At 44.0% G+C, this 21,741-nt stretch overlaps 1 protein-coding gene across 10 annotated transcripts in view; it reads right to left on the reverse strand.

Annotated features, from left to right (window-relative positions):
* The window catches only part of ARID1B (AT-rich interaction domain 1B), a 336,972-nt gene extending 315,482 nt beyond the window's left edge, over window positions 1-21,490 (reverse strand). For 3 of the 10 annotated variants that reach the window (XM_075748349.1, XM_075748350.1, XM_075748344.1), the window contains exon 1: window positions 18,953-21,488. In XM_075748349.1, coding sequence (XP_075604464.1) covers window positions 18,953-20,740 — 1,788 coding nt within the window. In that variant the 5' untranslated portion in view covers window positions 20,741-21,488. Of the gene's footprint in view, window positions 1-18,952 lie in introns of all 10 variants that reach the window. The other 7 variants (XM_075748343.1, XM_075748346.1, XM_075748347.1 and 4 more) reach the window with 5 other exon arrangements.
* Window positions 21,491-21,741: the final 251 nt, after the last annotated feature.

Genomic DNA, 21,741 nt, shown 5'->3' on the forward strand with positions numbered 1-21,741 from the left:
ATGAAACATCCTAGAGCATCTCAGCACAAAGAAACACATGAGCATAACACATGCACATGGAGAAGTGCAAGAATAGGGAAGTAGGATTAATCACGAGTATGAACACCTCTGCAACAAATTATCCTGGATGTTCAGAATTAAGTGCACGATTTTAGTATAGCTACTATCCAGAACTTTCAGTTTCTATACAAAGAAGGCATGTGTTTTCAATATAACATAATTTTCTTTTAATGTCACACCATTTAAAATTAAATTAAAAATCAACATGTGAGACATATCTGGTCTGAGAAATATGAAAGCAGGAAAGCTGATCCACTTCAGTACTTCTCATCCAAAAAAACATAATTTAACAGGAAACCTGATTATGCCATATTCATAGAATTTCCTCCCCTCTCCCACAGCAGAAACCATTATTTTCAAATTCTGTCTGGCTGAAAACTCTTGGCTTCTTTCCACTTCTATGCCCACATCTTATTTCCCAGTCCTTAAGAGAGCCCACATCAGCCATCATGGGAAAACACCAACACAGCTTTCCTAAAAGCACTTCAAGGAAACTCCTTCATTTGTCAGAAGGGATATTCAAGATTAATAAGCCCCCCCTCCACCTCTGGGCACAACCCAAAATACAGTATTCCCAACTTCCTAAAATTACCACATCTAGAACAGAATTAAAATTAACAATCAGATTAAATGGGAAGAAAGAGAAGGAAATGTCTGCCTTCATAAACACTGAAGCAGTACAGGTATGTGGAATCTTTCCTGTACATCTGAGTAAGCTATTTCTGAGGGCAACAGCAATTTGAGTATATTTACATATAATCTTTCTCCCTTCTCCAAGGCTGTAACTTACAGCAGCCTCTTCCTGCGGCTGATGAGGGCTGAAGACAGTTCATTCTGTCAAAATCACTTGGCCTAGTCAGAAGAGGTCATTTAGCAGCTAAGACAGATGTTTCTCAGCTGATATAACTAAAAGGCAAAATAGAGCAAACAAGCCCAAAGACTCATTTTAGCAACAGGGTATCTGCGATTCCAATTTTAGGTATTGTTCAATTTAGAAAGATGTTATTCATCTGACACTCATTTGCAAACTTCAATTTAGGATTAAAGAGCTGCAGATGCCATGTGTAAAATTCTGAAACGTACATTCTATTTATTCTTCAAAGAAAAAAGATCTTTTCTTAAAGCCACATTATTCACTTCATATCTAACCTGGCATTTCAGCTAAACCCAGCTCTTCTGCCAAGTACTGTGATTTCTTGAATGCATTCTTCCCCTTCTCCCTTTACACTCCTACCCCTAGATTTTTTTGCTCAGCTCTCTCACACAAAAAGAAATTGAATAAATAAAAGGAAAACTGAAACTGATTATACACCAGAAATACTGTCAAGTATGAAAAGGAAATGCTACACATTTTTAAATTAAACTGCTCAATGCCCAAGAAGATGAGGCACTGGTTACAAAGCTAACACAGAACAATAATCATTTCAGTAAGAAATACACCTGAACAACAGGCTACCAGACAAAATTAGAAATGGGCATTACACTCAAAACCGCACAAACATCATTAGACTATTTTGACGGAAAGCATTTGTTTCCAAAAACCATAAACAACTCAGATATTTGAAATAATCCTGTATGAATCCATATATTCTCTCACACCAATTCTATACCAAGTTCAGCTTGCGTGAAGCTTTGAAGGGAAGGGGAGGAGCGTATGTACAAATAATTCCTTTTTGGTGAGTCTGTTACTAGTACAGGACAGAGCAACATCTGTCATGAATGGTATAGGTCTCTCTTATCCTGTCTCAGAGCAGAGGGATGGATTAAATGACCTCCTGATGTCCCTTCCAGCCTTGCTCTTCTATGATTTGGAGGTTATTACATCATCTCTAATTTATTTTTCCTGTTTCTGCAATTTGCTTTTCATTTGAAGTCATAATCCTCAATTTCTAGCACAATGAGACCACATGAACATTGTAACACTACAACCATACTAGAAATATTGATAAAAGAAAATTAAGAGGAAGGGAAAAAAAAAGGTATGTTTTCAAACCACTCATTTCATAAGAAGTAAAAAAGATACATAAGAAAAAATGTTTCTAAGCAATTTATGTTGATATTTGCAGAAACTGCTAAAATACTGTAAAGAAACGTATACATATTGCTATTTTGGGTAAAGTGTGAAGGTAAGGATGAGACAGGCTGTATTCTAAGCAACAAAGGAGATATAGACAGAAGAGAACCAGAGGAGATGGCCAACTTCAAAGCACCGTCCATGTAAATGCCTCTCTAGGTACCCGCTTCTGACTGAACCAGGCAAGACCAAACATATCTTTTATGCAACATCACCCTTCCTCTGCCTACATCATACACCAGAAGAGCACCTGAACCCTCCCCTCCCTCTGCATCCAGTCCAAGTTACTAGGCACAAATTATACAAGGTCTTCTCTTGCGTGAAGATCAATAAATTTCCACAATTCTCAAACAAAATCAACATTTCTGGAAGCATTTTTTCCAACTTCATCAAGGAAGCGTCTTTCTGTGATCCAGAGAGATGCACGCAGTTAGTCATAGCACAACAAAACTCGAGGAATAATGAGAAACAGGAGATGAAAGTGTCCAACTCATAATTTATTAGACAGCCACAGACTATTCTACCTGTTGCATTGTACACTACATACTTGTAAAACCACAGAGCGGGGGGAAGAAAAAAGAAAAAAAAAAAGCAGATACATCCAAGCAGCTAAAAACATGAATTTTGATCTGTTTTTATATCCTATTGTTATTCACAACCCAGGAAGCTGTTAATTGGCCTAAGTAATCGGTTTAAATACCCAAGTCCCATTATAAAAATATACTATGAAAATGCTTAGACACTTATCACAACCAAGAAATTCTTAACTAAAGTTCAAAGCTGAAAAGGCACTAGGGACTTGTCTACAGTGAAGGAAAAAAAAATGCATAATTATACCAATATAACTAGCTCAGTGTGGAAACTTACTCCAGTATAAGAGTACCCTTTCCCACTTAAGCTTACGTGCTTTGGAAGCAGAGTAAGATAAGCCATGAAAACTCTTATTCTGGTATGTGTGTCTCCATAGGGAGTTATATTGGTATAATTATAGCATATAATTGTAGCACATAGTTGTACCGTTAAATTTCCTTGTGTAGACAAGCACTAGGTGCCCAGTCCACATACATTTTCTAGCAAAACAAATGGTTATCAAATTCCAATAGAGGCGCATAAAATACTTAGCTTTTATTTTTGTTTGATGAACCTTCTTCATTTTAAAGTGATGAATTACTTCAATTAATCTTCCTTGAAAATGCTTTTCTCTCTGCTATCCTATATGGTAATAGATAATTCTTCTGGTGAAGGCATCATAAACTAACACTCTGAGAATGGCTGCGATATCTCCTACACTGATTTAGGCTCTCATCATATAAAGCAAGTGGTGAGAAATCAGGTACAAGGAAGGAATAAGGTTCTGTTTACACATTTGACTGTTAGACTTGCACCTTTTATAGTACATCCCCAGCTACTTTAAACAGTCAAGTGCTTCAATAATTTAGTCTCTATCCTTCTGACAATTTCATTCTCACCTCATTTGCTATGGAAGTTAAAAGATTTCAGTCAACCTTGAGGAAGCCCTGCTTCCTCCTCCTCCCCTCGTACACACTGGGCGAGGAGGGAGGAAGTACATCTAGAAACCATGCCACTAGTTGAACTTCAAACCATAAAAGAGAACCATAAAAGATATATAAACTACAAAACTACAAAAGACACTTCAGAATGTTTTGAAAATAAGCAACTTGTCAGAGGATACTGAGCTCAGAAACCCAAGCTTAAGTCAAATAAATTGTCACCGTTTATGATAAAGATCCCTTAAAAAGGGAGCAAACAGAAATACCCGTTATGTCAGCCTCCAAAAGGTGGAAAGCACTGACAACCTGCCACAGAGATGTCAGCAAAAATATTAATTGCAATAATACTTCAGTTGGGGCATTTTAAACACTCTACTAAGAAAGGTTAAGTGACCCTAGAGATAATTAAGGATTATAGTAACCATTTTGCAGGTAAATCCCTTTTGCAAAACTTGTTGATTCCTTTTTAGCAGTTTTGTAAAAAATTGCATTGCCAAAAAAAAGAGCTCTTTGCAGGATAGGCATCCCTGTGTTTTCTTTTGTACTTCTGAACTATTTCATTCCTCAGCATTACACCAAGTTTCGTCACTTTGGTTTTGGAATACATCCACAGCACTCCAAACATGCCTTGTTTGCTCCCCTAGACACCAGCTCCCTTGGTAGCAGAGATCCCTCGACTGGGCTGCCCCTCCCTCCCTTCCGCCCCACGCCCAGCACAGCCCCTGAGCCAAAATGCCCATTGAGTTTGCTGCACTGCACGATGCCCCACAGATGGGCTCCTGGAGTGACCAGCAGGAGGGCTGCCGAGCCGCAGGGAGCACCAGCGTTGGGCGAGGAGAAGGACCGTCACCACCACCACGGCAGCTCTTTCCTTCCGAGAGGTGCCCACCTCGCCACAGCTGAAGCGCCAGCAATGGGCGAAGAGTTTTTCAATGGACTGTGAAGCAGCATCTATGCGACAAAACTGCCACCCTATTTCCAAATCAAAAGCTTGCATCTCTGTACGGAAATTGCGTACCTAAGCGTTAAGGTCAACTGATCCGGAAATTCATCCTGATACTTTCAAATTTGCCAGTGTGCCTCGTGCCTGCAAATATGCTTGAAAAGAAACACTGATGGTTCTTAATGCAAAAATTTAACATATCAAAAGAAAAGCAACAGCAGGAAAAACTCTGAATAGGTATTATAAAAAAGGACAACAAAAAGAAATGTATCAAGCTTAACAGGAAATGGGTATTAAAACCATTAGTGCTAATGGGTTAGCAAGATAATGAAGGGAAGGTTAGTCCAAAACTCCAAACAGAAGTCTGGAGTCATTTGCCTGTATGATTTGGAAACACTATAAATAGTGGAAGGAATTAATTTCACCTGCCCTTTGACATCAACACCTGAGCTTATTGGCTCAGACCTTCTTTACAGATAGGGAAAAACATGTGACTTTAGGAGCATGATTCATTAGACCTGCACTACATGTCTACTTTAGGATGAGATGATTCACACCAAGAAATGACTACTTCTTCGCACCAAAGAGAAGAAAAGCCCACACGAAAAGATCAGGTATAAATGCCTACAATACATATGGTTAGATGAGTCCTACCCTTGAGATCTAGTATTTCAGAGATACTGAAGGCTTATTTGGCCACTGCAATCAGTGCATTCTGCATAATTATCTTTGGAGGGAAAAAAAAAATCTTTTACTCTTTGCCTCAGCTTCTTTTTTTTAAGAGAGAGATAACAATGATTCCCTGCTCCAGAGAAACGTTGAGAAATTAAATCTATGTCACTATTTACAAAGTAATTTCACACTCAAGATACAATCTCACGCTGATACAAGCCTGTACCACCACCAAAAGGGGCTGTCCCGCCCTGACCCCCACCCACAGCTGAAGCCCCCGCACTCTCCCCTAGCCTTACCTCTGGGCTGGCAAGATTGTGCTGCGAGTCAGCTCAGCTCAATGATCTGGCTGAAAGCTAACCATTCACAGGTTTTGTTTGGCAGGATTAGTTCTCAGACAAATCAAGGAGCTGATGCGACTCACCTTATGACACAAGGGAAGCAGCAGGGAGCTGATAAAACGGTGGGATTGCCCTTTTCAACAGAAGTGAAGTCTTAGATCAGTCTCAGACGACCATCAGACTCACCCTTTGGTGTAAAATCTTTTAGCAACACAATACTCGATGAAAGAATACTGGAGGAGTGTAACAAAAGGCTATGGAAAAATGCAGAGGTAAACAAATTAGGTTTTCGAGTTTTCTTCAGTTTTCCCCAAAGAAATTCTGGTTTGGTATCTACACAAAAGACACAAGTTCATTTAGTTCAATACATTTTCCTATACGTTTGTGTGTTACACTCTTTCTCCTGCTAATTTGCTCTTTGTTTCAGCACCTAATCCTCAAAAGCCAGTAAGAATAAAAAGCTGCCTTTTTAAGGAATACCCACTTGGATCTTCTGACAAATGGCTAAAGAATGAACTAGATATATATTAAAAAAAATCCCTGCTTTTTCCCAAGCATTAATCTAAAACTGACAGACAAAACATGCTACTGAATGTTCAGTATTAGATAAACGTTTGGAAAAAAAACCCAAAGAATAAAGAAAAGTCACGTTCATTGTCTCCTTTGGTCTAGGATGGGATATATGACCCCACTTCTGGAAAGAAAAACTACATTTCTACCTATTCCTGGCACCCTGACTGAAATGATTTGCTCAAGTAAGACAGAAAACCATACGCGAGTTCAAGGACTTCAAGAAAGTAAAAATGTCATCAGAAATCGTAATTATTTGAACCTTCTGTTATGATGCCATGACCAACTACAGCCTTTAACAAAAAGCACCTACTTTCTTCCTCCATCTCTTCAAGGAAGACATCAACCTCAAGCAAAGAAAAAATTTATACTGAATGTTAAAAAGCAGTAGAGAGAAGGAAGGAACAAACAGGATAAGTCAGGCTCAGCTTTTTCAAACCTGAAAGACAAGTAACTATCACGGGTAAATCTGAGTGGTTTTTTTTTTTAAGGAACAAGAACTGTTGCAAATAAACAACTAGGTCATCTTAGAGGTAAAGCAATAGAATTGGGAGACTTCACGCAAGAAGAAATTGGCCTTTGTTGTTCTTTTAATTCCTAAGGTATTTTCCTAGAACAATGGAACCTTAACTAACTTTTTAAACAGGTTTCATTCACCATCTTAATAAGCTACATTCTCCCCAAAGAAAATATGACACAGTGGAATAGCAACCACCCATTGTTTGCATCGTTCTCTCTATACACCCAATCTTCTGAGGAGAATTAAAAGGAAAAGAAATCTATGAAATGAGATATCAGGTTCTACAAAATGGCATAGACTGCATCTAGCACATCACATTCACTACTTAATACAATTACACACAAAGTGTTTCCTCTCCTCAATTCCTGTCTTTTCTACACTTTCCACACACATAGGAACACCACACTTTAATTTTCATGCTGACATCTTTTCAAATATCTTTTGAGCAAATATAGAAAGAGATATTTTTAATTACAGCTGCCATGCCAAGTAAAAAGTAAAGAAACTGCGCACGTCAACATTTACATTCCAGCTTGGGTTTGTCTCCTTTGTTTGTTTCCCTCTTTTCTCTAAGTCTGCTGTTACTTAGAGGATCAACATTAGAGGAACCTGAAAAAAACCTGGCACCATCACTCACAGACAACAACTTGTATGATTCCTCCTATTACACTGCCAAGACTTGCCAGGATCTGGGGGCTTGCTTGGCTGGTTTTTTTGTTGGCTTTTTTTTTTTTTTTTAATTAATGCAACTTGACCTTCGGTCACTAGAAGAACCTACACAGGAAGCTGGCTAGCAAAGGCACTTTCCCTGCTGTCACTCCTTCCTCAGTAACTTTTATGCACAGATTCCATGGAGGACCAAGAGGAGCAAATGAAGTCAGAGGGAGTGATGGGTACCAGGGTCACTCAAAAACTATTTTCTCCCTGGATATATGGTCACACTACTCATTCTTGTGCAACTGTAAAACAGCAGAAGACAATAAGGATGGCTTTTCCATCATTCCAATGATTTGGAAAGTGAGAAAGATAGGAATTTAGAGATAACATTTAAAGGAGGAAAAAGAAGTATCACAAGACAAAGGAGCAAAAACCAATTATGACATCTGGATAAAAGAAAGTAGTATAACTTCAGGAAGGAAAGAAGTGAGGCAGAAGCAAATCATCCACAAATAAACCTCTCACTCCCTGCAGTACAAAAAGCAGAGGAAAAACCTTGAGCAACCATATCCCACAACAGGGCTAACACATTATAGTGTCAGTATCTCCAGAAAAAAATAGAGGAACTCATCTACTGCCAATACACTCTAGCAAAGTAACAGCTCAGGCCCTCCCTGATCCTCCTCCTAATAACAAAGTGCATTGTTACTATTACTACTATTACTATTGTTATTAAAACGAGCTGTGAAGAACTAAAAGGAAGAATGGGGGGCTATGCAAAGTCTTCCTGGGGCAGGCAATGCCTCTCTGCTGCTCGTTCACAAAATGCCCCATTTGGCAAGTTCCTGGTGAACAACCGACTCCCTAAATGGTAACCAGATATATGCGACAACCTAAACCTAAAACTTTTCGAGGGTCTCAATCCATAAAACGTTCTGATTGTCACCAGCATTCACACATAAAACTCTCGACAGCTTAGGCTGCGGTAGCCCTCAGATCCCTAGCTAATTCTTGGAAAAATCTTTTCCTTTACTTTCAAATGTTGGCAAGTATGCCAACACATTGAGCACTTCAAGAAAACTGTTCTAAAACACAAGAAAGTTTGCTGCGGATGCTGCCCAATCAGCCCCTCCTCTTTACAGGAAAAGCTCAATTAAGTTGGGAACTTTTCTTCTGAATGATTTTAAATGGTTTTTTTCTTTCATTGTGGTTGGATTGCAGTTAGTGTAATTGCTATTTATATCAAAACATTAAAAGGTCTGGTTATGGGGTTTATTAGAAAAGCAAAATGTGTTTTTAATACTTGAAAAGAACCACAACAAAATACTTTGTAGCGCTCTTTTCCCCTGGATTTGCATACCACATGTTCAACAACAACAAAAAGTGTATTTTACAAAGTTAAAACCAAAAAAAATGTCACAGAAGTCGTAGCTCCTACAGCTTGCTAGCAGGAAAAACACTATTGTGCCAGGTTGCGGGCCCTATCACAAGTGATACCTGTTAGCTTCAGGATTTAGAAGGAAAAAATATACATTGTAAACCAAAATATAACATATGAGACAAATACAATATCTCTTTATGAGCGAAAATACGATTTTAAATGTAAAAAAGTGTCACTTAAAGAAAACCCCTAGGAATACCCCGCATAACGTTGTTTCAAAGACGTAAAGGCAGAGGGTCGCACGGGAGAAAACCTTCGAAAGGCAGCTAAGTGGCACCGCAGTCAAGAGCTATCTTTCCAAATAACCAAAACATTCCCCAAACTTCTCCCTTCCCATCCGCGTCTGCAGCAGCAGCCCACCCCGGGAGCCGCGTTCCCCCCAGACCCGGGCAGGTGAGGGAGCAGCTGCCCCCCCCCGCCTCCCGCCTTATCTGCCCGCAACGCCATTGGAGTCCCATTCCCTTGCATTACCTCTGCCCAGGTCAGGGATGAATGGCTGTCAAATTCTCCGAGGAATAAAAAGGAAAAAAAGAAAAAAGGAAAAAGAAGAAAAAAAACCCCAACAACAACAACCACCACCCTTTCTTCCTGAGGCAGCACGTTTCAATGGAGGGAGCACATGGCTAATCTACATATGTGAAGGTCAGGGCACTCCAGCCGGGGAGGTGAAGAATGGAGCAGCTCACGTAAGGGGCCGCCTCGCACACCCTGGCCTGCTGCCCGACAAGCGAGATTGTTGAAAAGCAATAGATAGCTTCTGGCAGCGGCAAGGGGAAAAATATTTTGATCATGTGACGCTATACAAGCTAACTAGTTTGCTTCATGTGTGAAACTTCTACAGACGCTACAAATACCACGTCTGTAATCGGCCCCAGAACCCAGCCCGCTCTCCTCCCCGGGGAAACCTCAATCCCCGGTCAGCATTTCTTCCAGGCTGGAAATTCCTCAATCCAGCAAAACTTCACTTTACAACAAATTACGGAAAACAGAATGCAACCAGCTAACGGCTATCTATATATTCCTGGCACTTTTCACTACCGCTGAATACAGGGCGCCATGAACTTATCTGCCTCGCAGAAGTCTACCTTTCTGTTCATAGGAAGGAAGGACTTTCAAATTGAAGCAAACCTGCCAAGTAAAACTATTTTACTATTGCTGGTACACAACTAAAGCAGCCTCAAATGTACTTACCTGTATTTATCCATAAATATTTATTTAAATAGCCTCTATCTATGACCATCTGTAAATACCTTAAAACAGCAACAGCTCTAAAGAACATGCTCATTTTTCTTGACTTAGGAATTTCAAGCAACTAAGAAACACTGAATTAAAAAAATAAAATGATGAAAGCACAATTATTTTCCATAAATCATGCCTGAAAGACATCAATACTACCATTTCATATAAACAGAATATCCAAAATATTCACAACATAAATTGCTACACAAAAAAATACAGAACTCCATACACTTCTCCCAAATCAAAGGCTGCAAACAAACCAGCATATTCCTTTGATGCTGTCAAAACAAACCTCCTTATCTTTATTTTTAACTTTAAAAGAATAAAATTTAAGAACTACAAATCCTGTTCTTGTGCTTTCAAAAGAAATTTTCTGAGCTGATGTTTCAGTATCTTGCTTACAAACAAGTAAGCCTGACAAGTTAACCAAATAACACGATCAATGTTGGGAACACCTCATCTCAGATCCCATCCAAACAAATAGAGAGAGGAAGGTACAGCGCAGACTGGATACCTTCACATATAACAAGTATTTAGGCTGCCTATTTATTCTGCTGTAATTAAATCTGCACATCAAACTCAAATAACCAAATAAGGCAAATATTATCCTTATTTTAACATAGGAAAACTGAGGCATCCAGCAGTGAAACCAGCTACCTTTAGATCACGCAGTCAGCAGACAGCTATCCAGAATTCCTGCACCAATTGTCTACTTAATACCATTTTCCTCAAGTCACATAATTTACTTACCATGGCTGAATTCACTGCTTGTGTAAAGAAGGCACTATTCCATTTCAATCAATCTGTGAATTAAGCCATGTCTACACTGGGAACGGCACACATGACTACAATTATGTTTTAAAACAGGATCTTTCCGTTTGGAATTTTCTGAACCAATTTTCTTTCTTTACTCAAACAAAAAAAACAACCATGCCCAAACTTCAGGTCCTTTTGTGAACGCCAGCTGCACCAGGGATTGTGCTACAGCAAGACAGCCCCCTCTTTCCTGCATAACACACATCACTTTGCGCTTTTAAAATGTGACCGAAACATGATGCGGAACTGTCTACTTTGTGAAAAACTCAGCAAGTTACCTCTACCTTAACACAGCCATACCTGTAAACCCCTCAGGAGAGGCTACTTATCAAGGCTGTTACTTTGCCAGCGCAGATACACCACCACCCCAAAGGTAAGCTAAATACAAAGGGGTTTGTCACAACTGCTATTAGTCAAGGATGCAATTAATTCCCTGAACCTAACTATGTAACTACAACAACAGAACTTCACAGTGGACCTGGCCACACAGTCTTTAAAGGGGAAATAAATTGATTCAGTAATTTGGCAAACACAGGTTAAAAATTACTAACATCCAATAGAAACCTCTGATACAGAAGATTTTTTTTTTTGAGTAAGTAGATCCCCAAAATAAATTCCAAACAAAGCTGTCACACACACACACAAAAAAATCCTGAGTGTAACAGTTTAGAGTAGAAGCTTACAAGACCCTATTAGTAACACAACACTACCCCCTACAAAAAAGGGGATTTATACATTCAGACTTTTTCCCATTTACATGATTATTATTTTTTAGCAAATATGCTAAAGAAAATAACTAACAAACAAAAATCCCATGTACATCTAATTTCTTCAGGAAAAAAAAAAGGCAGAAAAAGGATTAACAGAAAATTTTTCCCCTGCCCTGCCAATGGTCAAAAAGACACTGATTCGGGGGGGGGCGGACGGGGGAGAGTGACACAGCCCTACGGATAGAAGTGTCAGAGGGCCTATCACTCAGATAGATGTCTTCATAAACAATAATCAGATGACAAAACTAAATTCAGTATCTTTTCAAGTCTGAGAAGGCTACAAAGCAGTGGAAAAGAGCACAGCAGTGAATTCTAAAATACAGTTCACCATTTGGCAATTGGGCAAGTTCAGGCGCAAAAGATTAACTAACTAACAGTTCTTGAAATTGGAGAAAGGAAACTAATAAATAGATTACATACATACTTCTTCACATGCTCAGTCCTTCTGACATAGTTACTAAACCCACCATGACTCAAATGCAAGAAGTCATATGCAAGTAGATCAAACACTGATAGCTCTGTACTGAAAGCAATTCCTTACACACGCTGCTTACATACCCTGTTTTATATCCACAAATTGGTCACTACCCATTCTGAAATTCAGCAGCCTCATGACTTGGTTTGGTAGTTTATAAGGAAATTAACTTTTCCACTATACATGGAATATAAACGCTAAACGTATCAACACCCTTTCAAATCATACCCACTGAAAACTTTTACACAGATTTCACATTGGTTTTAATAAACATAAATGAAACATTTTGATAACAGCATCAGGATAATGATCTTAGGTTACACAATTTTCTAAACAGTTGCAGGTGCCTTCAGATGAAGTAAGCCACCTATATAGGGAATACAAAGTTTGCTAAAAGGTACTGTATATTTGCAGTAAGAACAATTCCCAAATGAAAAGCAATCTTTAAACAAGACATAATAATTGTGATTTCTGCATCAAATTTGTTCACTTGAAAAATGATGACAATTTATCTGCCAGACAAAACAACCGGACTTGGTGGTAAGGAAGCCTGTGCGTGCACCCCCGCACCACCCCACCCCCCCCCCCACCAGCACACACTTGTGCTCTGCACATCATATTCATCAGAAGGCAAGTTCTGCAACACCAGCTAAGCTCCTGGGCACTTGTTCAACTCAATTTTCCTCAGAGTTTAATTTCTATGAGGAATCCAGTGACTTTATATAGATGACATTGAGCACGTAATGATAAAACAGTGCGAGGAATACTTGAATTTTAGATGACGGTGTCTTTAGTTTAAGGTGACTGTATTGACACGGCAGACAAAGCCCTCGTTTCGCTCAGTCAGTTGCCTGAATAATGCCTGTAAAGCTTAAATTCTCCCACAACAGAATGTGCTCACAGTAAGACTGGATTTATTTAAAAGCTAAAGTTTATGGCACCAAGACCCTATTTATTTCTGAGACCTCTGTTTTCCATTGTGCCAAGATGTGCCTTCCTGAAGGAAGGTGTATGTTGTGTGCCTCAGTTTCCCCACTCTGTGCAACAACAAGAATCGTCTCTTACTCCAGCACAAGGTACACTAGAAAGATAGTGTAAAGATCAAACGTGCTTGAAACGTTGTTACTGAGAAAACAAAGTTAGTTAAAAGTATTCCTGTACAAACTGGCCATCTACTGTCCCCAAAATGCATTGTTCACAAATTACATAGGTTATCCCGGAATGCATTCACCCCTGAGGATTCCTCGACTGCAGTGGAACACGTCCCTGGACAGGTTTGGCCCTTTTGGAGCCGGCACGTTCCTGGTGGATCACTGGATGCCACACTCTCAGAACTGGAAGTACAACAACAGAAATCCTCCGGTCCACGTGCAACACAAACACCACAGCACTGTGCCAGCGCATCAGCATTTGTGTGTAAAATTAAGCATGAATAGGTACGACTGGGTAACCGAAAAATTCAAAAGGCAACCTTATGATCTGAATGGCAAAACATACACCAGATGTACAGAAACTTTTCAGGTTTACTAAAAATAGTATTTAAATTTGCTAAGAGATAAGGCTTCTTTAAAGTAAATTTTACTCTAATACAATTGGCTCTACAAGATTTTCATGTATTACATTTATTTGCTTCTCTCTGCACCAAGCAATACAAAAACAACACTGCTTAGTACCGCTTTTCTATTACTAGTTTTCAAAACAAATTTGAAAACCACTAAGGTATACTTTTAATTTAAGTTTAATTAAAGTCCTCATTCAATCCTACCAAAACATGTATTTAGCACTATGTAAATAGCCCCAAAATTGAAAGAAAAAAGTTTTTTTCCCAAGTACCTTAATAATCACAATTCTAAAATATATTCTAGCAAGTTAGCCTACCACAAACACATGCTACTGAAATTCTGCAGCCTTGAGCATGCATGCACAGCGAGTGTGGCAACACTACTTTACATATCCACAGAGAATCTTCAAAGCCTCCCGATAAATGGCACATTTTGAAAAAGTACTGAAATGTAACTAGTCTGGACACAGGTACAATCTTAAGGACATAAGGATAAATAAACTACTGCCATTCTCACGTTAACAATGAGAATTTCAAAATACCTATGGTAAAATATTTGAGGTGCAAAAGTAAAAGAGAAAGACCTATCAGCAGCTATTGAAACTTGTTTTCATTGTACAAATTTAATCTAGTTTTAACTAAGATATTATTTCAGAATGTAACAGCATCACCTAACAGACTCTGCTTAGTAATTTCAAAAATTTTGTGTTACATATGTAACTAGAAGAATCAGCAATGGATTAAATGCCTTAGTTTGCATCCCCACAGATTTGAATCAGAATGCCAAAAAGACAGTAATTGACTACTTAGTTGTAGAATCCTTACACGATGGAGGCAGTAATACAGTAGACAGGTTTGCATCTCTCTTTCTTTATTGTACCTCGTACACAGGGTCCTGCTGTTCAACATGTAGGCATAAGCGCTACTACAGAAACCAATAACTGAACACCAAACCACAAAGTGTCAAATATACGGTCGTTATATATATATAGATGCTACTAACTGAGAATATTGCTATTTGCTACTTCTAAATAGAAGCTATGTGAATACTAAACTGTTTATTCGAAAATGCACAGGGAAAAATATATTTTATTCTCCCATTGAGACATCAAGAATCTATTCACCACACTAACAGCTGTTTAATGGCCTTCAGGCACAGGACATGATTCTCCAGCCCTGGCTTTGCCAGAACTCCCAGTACAGGCAATCTATTTGGCATAGAGAGAGCTGCATATTCTGAGTTTTTCTGCTGCAAAACAAACGACTGACACACACACACAAACTCAGAGCAGCTCAACAGATTTTTTTTTTTCCTAATACTCGCTATATATCTTATGCTATACAGGTACTCCTGAAAAGACCCAGGTTCTCTCTTTGTGTGTAGGTGTATGTAAATCTTACACACGTGCACAAAGGAGAAAGACATATAAGAAGCACACACACACAGAGGCCAGCTAATGTGTTAAGCTACTGCAGTGCAAATCAGAAGTGAAGAATAAAAGAAGCCCGAGGACTCTAAATATCTGTACACTGCCAAGGAATTAATCAATAATCAAAATAACTGAATGACAAGGTACTGTACTAGCATCACACAACTCCTCCACAATCAAATCAATGTATCTGCATGAGCAATATCCATCTGCTTTGAAAACGTGTGTTTCTTCAGAAACAAGAGGTCTCTCTTTCAAGCTTACATCTCGTCTCACAATTGGGTAAGGCGATTAAATGAAATGGAAGCAAAATCTTCTTAAATAATTTAATAGGCTGGACAAACACAGAAGTCAGTTCAGAGTGGGACACCACAGTTCAGCATATTACAAAAACTACCCATGCTGAGGCAAGAATTTCCTGAACAAGTATCTCAGATGTTGTAGCCTACTGACCGTCCTTTTTCTCTGTTCGCAGCACAATAGTTTCTTATAGGCGTAGAGGCCAATCATCTGCTTTGCAAAGACACATGACAAGTGAGTATATTCTAATGTGCATAAACACATAAAGAGAGTATACACACAGATGATTTAAAAAAAAAATAGAGAGAAGCCTTCTGTTCAAATGCTGGACTGACTATTCCATTTTTCTCTTTCAAAAAGCAATCAATTTCTCTCCTTAATGATATAACATACGTGGAGATTGACACTTGGGAATTAATAAAAAACAATGTACAAAAATAATTGTGTTCTGTAAGCTAATGGTAAGTATTTATTTTTTATTTCATACAACCTATTTTATACATTAAAAATACTAATTTAAAATCTAAGAAAATTTCTTATCTCAATCACTTACTGGTTAAGTGGAAAAATAATGTAAAGAACACTGATGACCTGCCTTTGTGACAATTATTTCGAGGAAAAAAAAATAATAGTTTCAAAAAAAATCAAAGAAATTGTGCTCTTGCCAGACTATTCTTTCTGAGCTGCATCCTAATTCTTACGGTACCAAAAAAAAACCAAAAACAAAAACACAGAAGAGAAAAGAAAAGAAATCTGAGAGAGAGGATGTAAACCCATAAATATAAGGAAGTATTTCTAAGGGTCATACTGAGGACATAATGAATTTACTTTCACTCCTCCAATAAAAATAAAATACTTTAAACAATTTCTGCCGTGAAGAAATAGCACTCTGAACTAACATGTACTATGCCTATCTGACGACAATTTTCCTAGCTTTCAAAGCCATAAATTCTGAACTACCTGTGTTTAAAGACAAGCAGACAATGCAAATATTTTTAAATTAATTATGAAAGGTTATGCATATGAGGTCTCATTACCTTATGGCTTCCAGTGACCCTTTTACCAGTGCAAATTAAAAAAGGTAAAAATTAGCACTCACAAAAAAATCTTATTTCCCTGGAAGAAATAGAAAGGAAAAGGAATAAAACCGAAAAATGTGACAGGTGTGGTCTGTTGGAAGTAGACAAACACACACACAGCCAGCCCATCCAGGGTTTCTATTATTATTTTTTCAGGATTAATACATCGTTCACAATATTAAGCGATGCTTTCTCCAGGTTCTGTTCACTACTTTATGGAAAGATCCAGCTGTTTGAGGACCCCAAAAGCGCACACCTGCATTTGTTCCTGCCAGTCCTCGTTGTTAAAAGCTATTAAAAGATTTAACAGTTCTTAATAGAAAGATCTTGTTGAAGGGAGAAGAAACCCATAAAATTCTAATGCACTACTCCATTTAACACAATTCACTTTCCTACTGAGAATTCAAGCCTAATCTCACACTTGTGTAGAAAAATAATGAGATCAACAACTCCCGACGCTTCTTGAAGTATTCTAACCACAATTCAAACGCAAAAGCAGATTGTGCCCCCGAATATCTGGATTCGCTGCAGAGATGAAACAAACGTAACCTCTGACAGAACGGCTCCTTTCGCCCTTCTTTGTACAACACACGGCGTTTTCTCACCTACAGCAGCTACGCGGAAACGGGGGGGGGGGGTTTAAGAGGCATGCATAGGTTAGGTATCAAGCTAATAGAAATGTAATGAAATCAGGATTTGGATTAATTTTTTTTAATATATAAAAATCTAATCCCTTGCATAACATCCATAAGCTGTAACATTACAAAATGTTTGTAGAGGCACGAGCGCAACTTGAAATCCCGACTCCTCGTCCATTGCGCTGTTATTACAAGATAGTCCCCTACCGCCTCCAATTAGCATAGAATTAAAAATTTAGGAAAAAAAAAATGTAAAAAAAAAAAAAAAAAGAAAATAAAGCGTTGCTCAGAAGAACCACGCCATGTAACCAAACTGAACGGGGGGCGGAGGGAGGTGGGAAGATGCCCCCGGTTTTTCAGCGCGCCGGCGGCCAGCACGGCTGGTGCCGATGCAGAGGCCGTGCGTGTGCGCCTCTCCCCGCCCGCGTCACCTCGCCCCGGCGGCGCGACTGCCGGGTGTTATTTGTGGCGGGGGTTTCTGTGACTGCGCCGCTCAGCACTTCTATTTACATCAGCGGCGCGAGGTGCCCAATGGCGAGCGGGGAGCCAATCAGATGGCAGATTAGATGTCAACTCGGAGGCAGCTGTCTGGAGACGGTTGCAGCCAGTTTACCTCCACAATTCAAATTCCGAACCTGGCGGAGGAGACCCGGCCGCTCCTGGGGCCCGGCCTTCCAGCGGGGCACGGCCTCCCCGGCCAGGCGCGGCCCGGCGGATTCCCCGCTCCGCACCGCACCGCACAGCACAGCACCGCACCGACGCGCCCGCCCCGGAAAGGCGCTGCGCCACGGCCCGCCGCCCCGCGATCATCGCGCCTATCTATCGATCGATCGATCGATCGATCGATCGGCGGAGTTACCGGGCTGGGGCAGGGGGTGCGGGCGCGGGTGGTGGCGGCCCGCCCGGTGCCCGCGCCCCTTTGCTGACGCCAAGGACTTTCCGTCCTTTTTTTTTTTTTCTTTTTTTCTTTTTTTTTTTTCCTTTTTCGTTTTTTACCCCCCTCTGGTTTGGATTTCCGCGTGTGTTTGGGAAGAGAAACGTAGTTGTGCGCGCGCGCACCCACGCGCGCTTCCGCTGGTGGGCAAGTCCCCTTAAGGTCACCGGATCGAGGCACCCCACGCGCCCCGGCCCGCGCCGCGCGGACTAAGGCGCGGGCACACGCGCGCACACACGCACACGCGCGCCCTTCCCACAGAAAAAGGAGCCCGGCCGCGTTCCGTGGATCTCACTGCGGTAACTCCATCAGTGACAAACTAAATTTGATAAGAGCGTGCAACGGCGCAACTCGTTCTGTTCAAAACCAAACCCCCCAAAATTAAATATAACAGATTAAAAAGAGAGGAAAAAGGGCGAAAAAAAACCAAACCCAAACCCGTCCGGTGAAAGATAATGGAGGTTGTCCCCCGGGAGCCCCCCGGGTCCGACACTCCGGTTACAAAATCCACCCCCCCGCCCCCGTCCCAAGCTGCCTGTCCTCCGGGCCCTGCGTCTCTCCGTCGCTCTTTCAAAGTGCAGGGGAAACAAAATATATATATATATTAATTGGGTTTGAGCACTACCTCATTTCGGCAGCGAACGCCGCACTCCGCTGCCTCCAGCCCCGGCGGGGCCGCGCATTGTGCGCTCGCTGCTCACCCCTGCTACGGAGGCAGCGAGGAGCAGAACTGGCCCGGAGGGGAAAAAAAAAAATTAAAAAAAAAAAGGGGGGGAAAAAAAAAGAAAGAAAAGAAAGAAAAGAAAGGGGGCCGGGGGAGGGGGGGGGGGGAAGGAAAAAAGTGAATTATAAAGAAACTAAGACCTCGACACGAGTGGCACGGAGGCGGGGAGCCGTCATTAATCGAGCGCGGGGGGTTACCTGCGTCCTGCTGATGGCCTGCCCGGTGTTCCCGGGGCTCATCGCCGGGTGATTCCTTTGTTGTGCCGCTGCCCAGGCCGGGTTTGCCGCTCCGTACTGGGCGCCCATGTCCTTGCCCATGCCCATGCCCGCCGCTGCCTGCTGGCTTCCCGGGGCGGCCGCCGCTGCCTGGGGCTGGGGCTGCGGCGGCGGCGGGGCGCTGGGGCTGCTGTAGTCGGGGTAGCTGCTGCCGTAGCTCCGCATCATGGGGCTGGGGGACGTGAGCAGCTGGTTCAGGGTAGGGGTGGCCCCGGACGGGTGCTGGTTCTGCCCGGAGAACCGCGCGAAGCCGCCGGCCGCCGCCGCCGCGCCGGCAGCAGCCTTGCCGAGGCCGGCCCCGCCGCCGGGGCCCATCATCATGCCGCCGCCCGGCTGCCGCGGGGAGCTCAGCACCCCGTAGCCCGCCGCGGAGCCCCCGTAGCCGCCGCCGCCTGCCCCGGCGGCCGCCGCCGCCGCCGCCACGGCTCCCGCGCCGCCGCCGCCGCCCGCGCCGCCGCCGCCGCCGGGGCCGCGGCCGTAGCCCGGGTAGTGGTTGTACTGGCTGTTGGGGTAACCTTCGTGGGAGTTTTGCAGGGGGTCCATGCTGTTGGGGGCCGCCGTGGGGTGCATTATCCCCATCCCGGGGCTTTGTTGTCCGCCATGTTGATCAAAGCAAGGCCCGGCGCGGCTCGCCGTAGCGCTGCTGGCAGGGGCAGGGGCAGCGTTGCCATAATAGCTATTGAACTCCGAGACACCCACCGCGGAGGGGCCGCCGCCGCCTCCCCCGCTCCCGCCGCCGCCGCCGCCGCCGAGGCCGCCGCCGCCGCTCCCAGCGCTCGGGGGCGGCTGCTGGGGCTGCTGCTGTCCGCCCAGGGGTCCCAAGCCGGGGTGATCGTAGCGGCCGCCGATGGGCTCGCCCATCTTGCCGGGCATCTCCTCCTCGTCGGCGCCTTTATTCAGCATTTGCTGCGGCTGCTGGGGGGGCTCGGCCTGAGCGCCCAAAACACTGTCTTTTCCTCCATGTTGCTGCTGCTCCATGTCTGCACTGGGCTGAGCAGCGCCGCCACCGCCACCGCCGTTGTTGTTGCTGCCGCTGCCGCCGCCGCCGCCGAGGCTGCTGTTGTTATTCTGCACGGGATGGTGCTGAGGCGGCGGCTGCTGCGGCGGCGGCGGCGGGAATTGATTTAGCTGCTGCTGTAGTGCATGGTGGTGGTGGTGCGGGTGGTGGGCATGGTGGTGGTGGGCATGGTGATGCGGGTGGTGGGCATGGTGGTGGTGGGGCGGCGCGGCGGGGTGATCGCCTCCGACGCTCTTCAGCTTGTGGTTGGGGAGCAGCCCCGTCTCCATGGCCGAGCCCGGGTTGGAGGAGGAGGAGGAGGAGGAGGAAGAAGACGAAGAAGATGAAGATAACGCCGAGGAGCTTCCACCTTCCTTCAGAGCCGGCTCCGAGGAGGAGCCGCCGCTGGCGTTGTTGTTGTTGTTACCGGCGGCAGCGGCGGGAGCCGCGTTATTGGCCATGTTCAGCGGCTCGCTGTGGTGGTGGAGGAGATGGTGATCTACATTATTCACGCTGCCGCTGCTGCTGCCGCCGGCCGGACTCCCCTCTCCGACCCCCAGCGCGGGGCCCGGCCCGGGAGCCCCCGCGGCAGCGGCGGCCCCGGCCCCCCCCGGGCCCCGCTCCGGGCCCAGGCCGCCCGGCAGGCTCGGGGCTTTGCCCTTGCTGTTGTTCGCACCCGCCGGAGCCGCTGCGACTTGCGCGGCCATGATCATCGCAACATTGCGAGTCCGGAGAAATTAGTACTGATAATAGTAATTATATATAAAAAAAATGTTTTTAAAAGAAAAAAATGAAAAAGAAAAAAAATCGACGCCTACCCTCAAAAAAGGGGGGCGAGCAGAGGTGGGGGGAGGGAGCGGAGAGGGGCAAAAAGAGAAGCGGCCGGGGAAGGGACTTGACTGAGCCAAGAGTATCCCCTGCGGACCGCTCCGCACGCACCAAATTACAGAAATTTCCCTCCCCGAGTCCGTGATTGCGATTAGAAATGGTAAGAACGCCTTACGGTCTGTGCCTGTTCCTGCTGTGTGATTTCATGTTGAAAGTTTTTTGTTCAGGTTTAAATGAAACTTTTTTTTTTTTTTTTTTTTCCTCCTTTCCTCCCTAACCCGGATATGGGTAAACACACGTCTGGCGGAGCCGCGCTGGCCCAGCATGGCATGAGCGAGCGAGCGAGCCAGCGCCGGCAGCCATCGCCCCCTCCGCCCCGATCGCTCCCGCGCACTCGCAAAACGCGGACTGGACTCTTCCTGGCTCCGGCTCCCGCTCCCCGCCGCCGGCAGCAGCGCGGCGGACTGGGGGGGGCGCGGCCCCCTCGGGTGCCCCTGCTCCTAGTCGGGTCCCACTCGTGTACGCGCCGAGGGGCGCGGCCGGCGCGGGGTACCCAAACGCGCGGGGGGTTGCTCCGAGGCGCAGGGTCGAGGCGAGCCCCGCCGGGCGCCCAGGGCCGCCTAACGCCGCGGGGTGGAGGCGGGGGGGGACACACACCGGGGCTGGCTCCGCCGGTGCGGGGCCGGGGGTGCCGCCGGCGGCGCTGCCCTGCGCGGGCCGCTGCGGCGAGAAGGAGGCGAGGGGGCAGCCTCGTGTCCAGGTGTGCTGGAGCAGAGGCATCGGTCAAACTTTCGGGAACAGCGCGCTGCCCACCCCCCTCACACACACACCCCTCCCGCCCCCCCCCCCCCCCAGCCCCGTGCATCGTGCTCAAAAGGCTTCTCGT

This window comes from Balearica regulorum, chromosome 3 (assembly GCF_011004875.1).
Source record: "Balearica regulorum gibbericeps isolate bBalReg1 chromosome 3, bBalReg1.pri, whole genome shotgun sequence".
In the NCBI taxonomy this organism is placed as follows: domain Eukaryota; kingdom Metazoa; phylum Chordata; class Aves; order Gruiformes; family Gruidae; genus Balearica; species Balearica regulorum.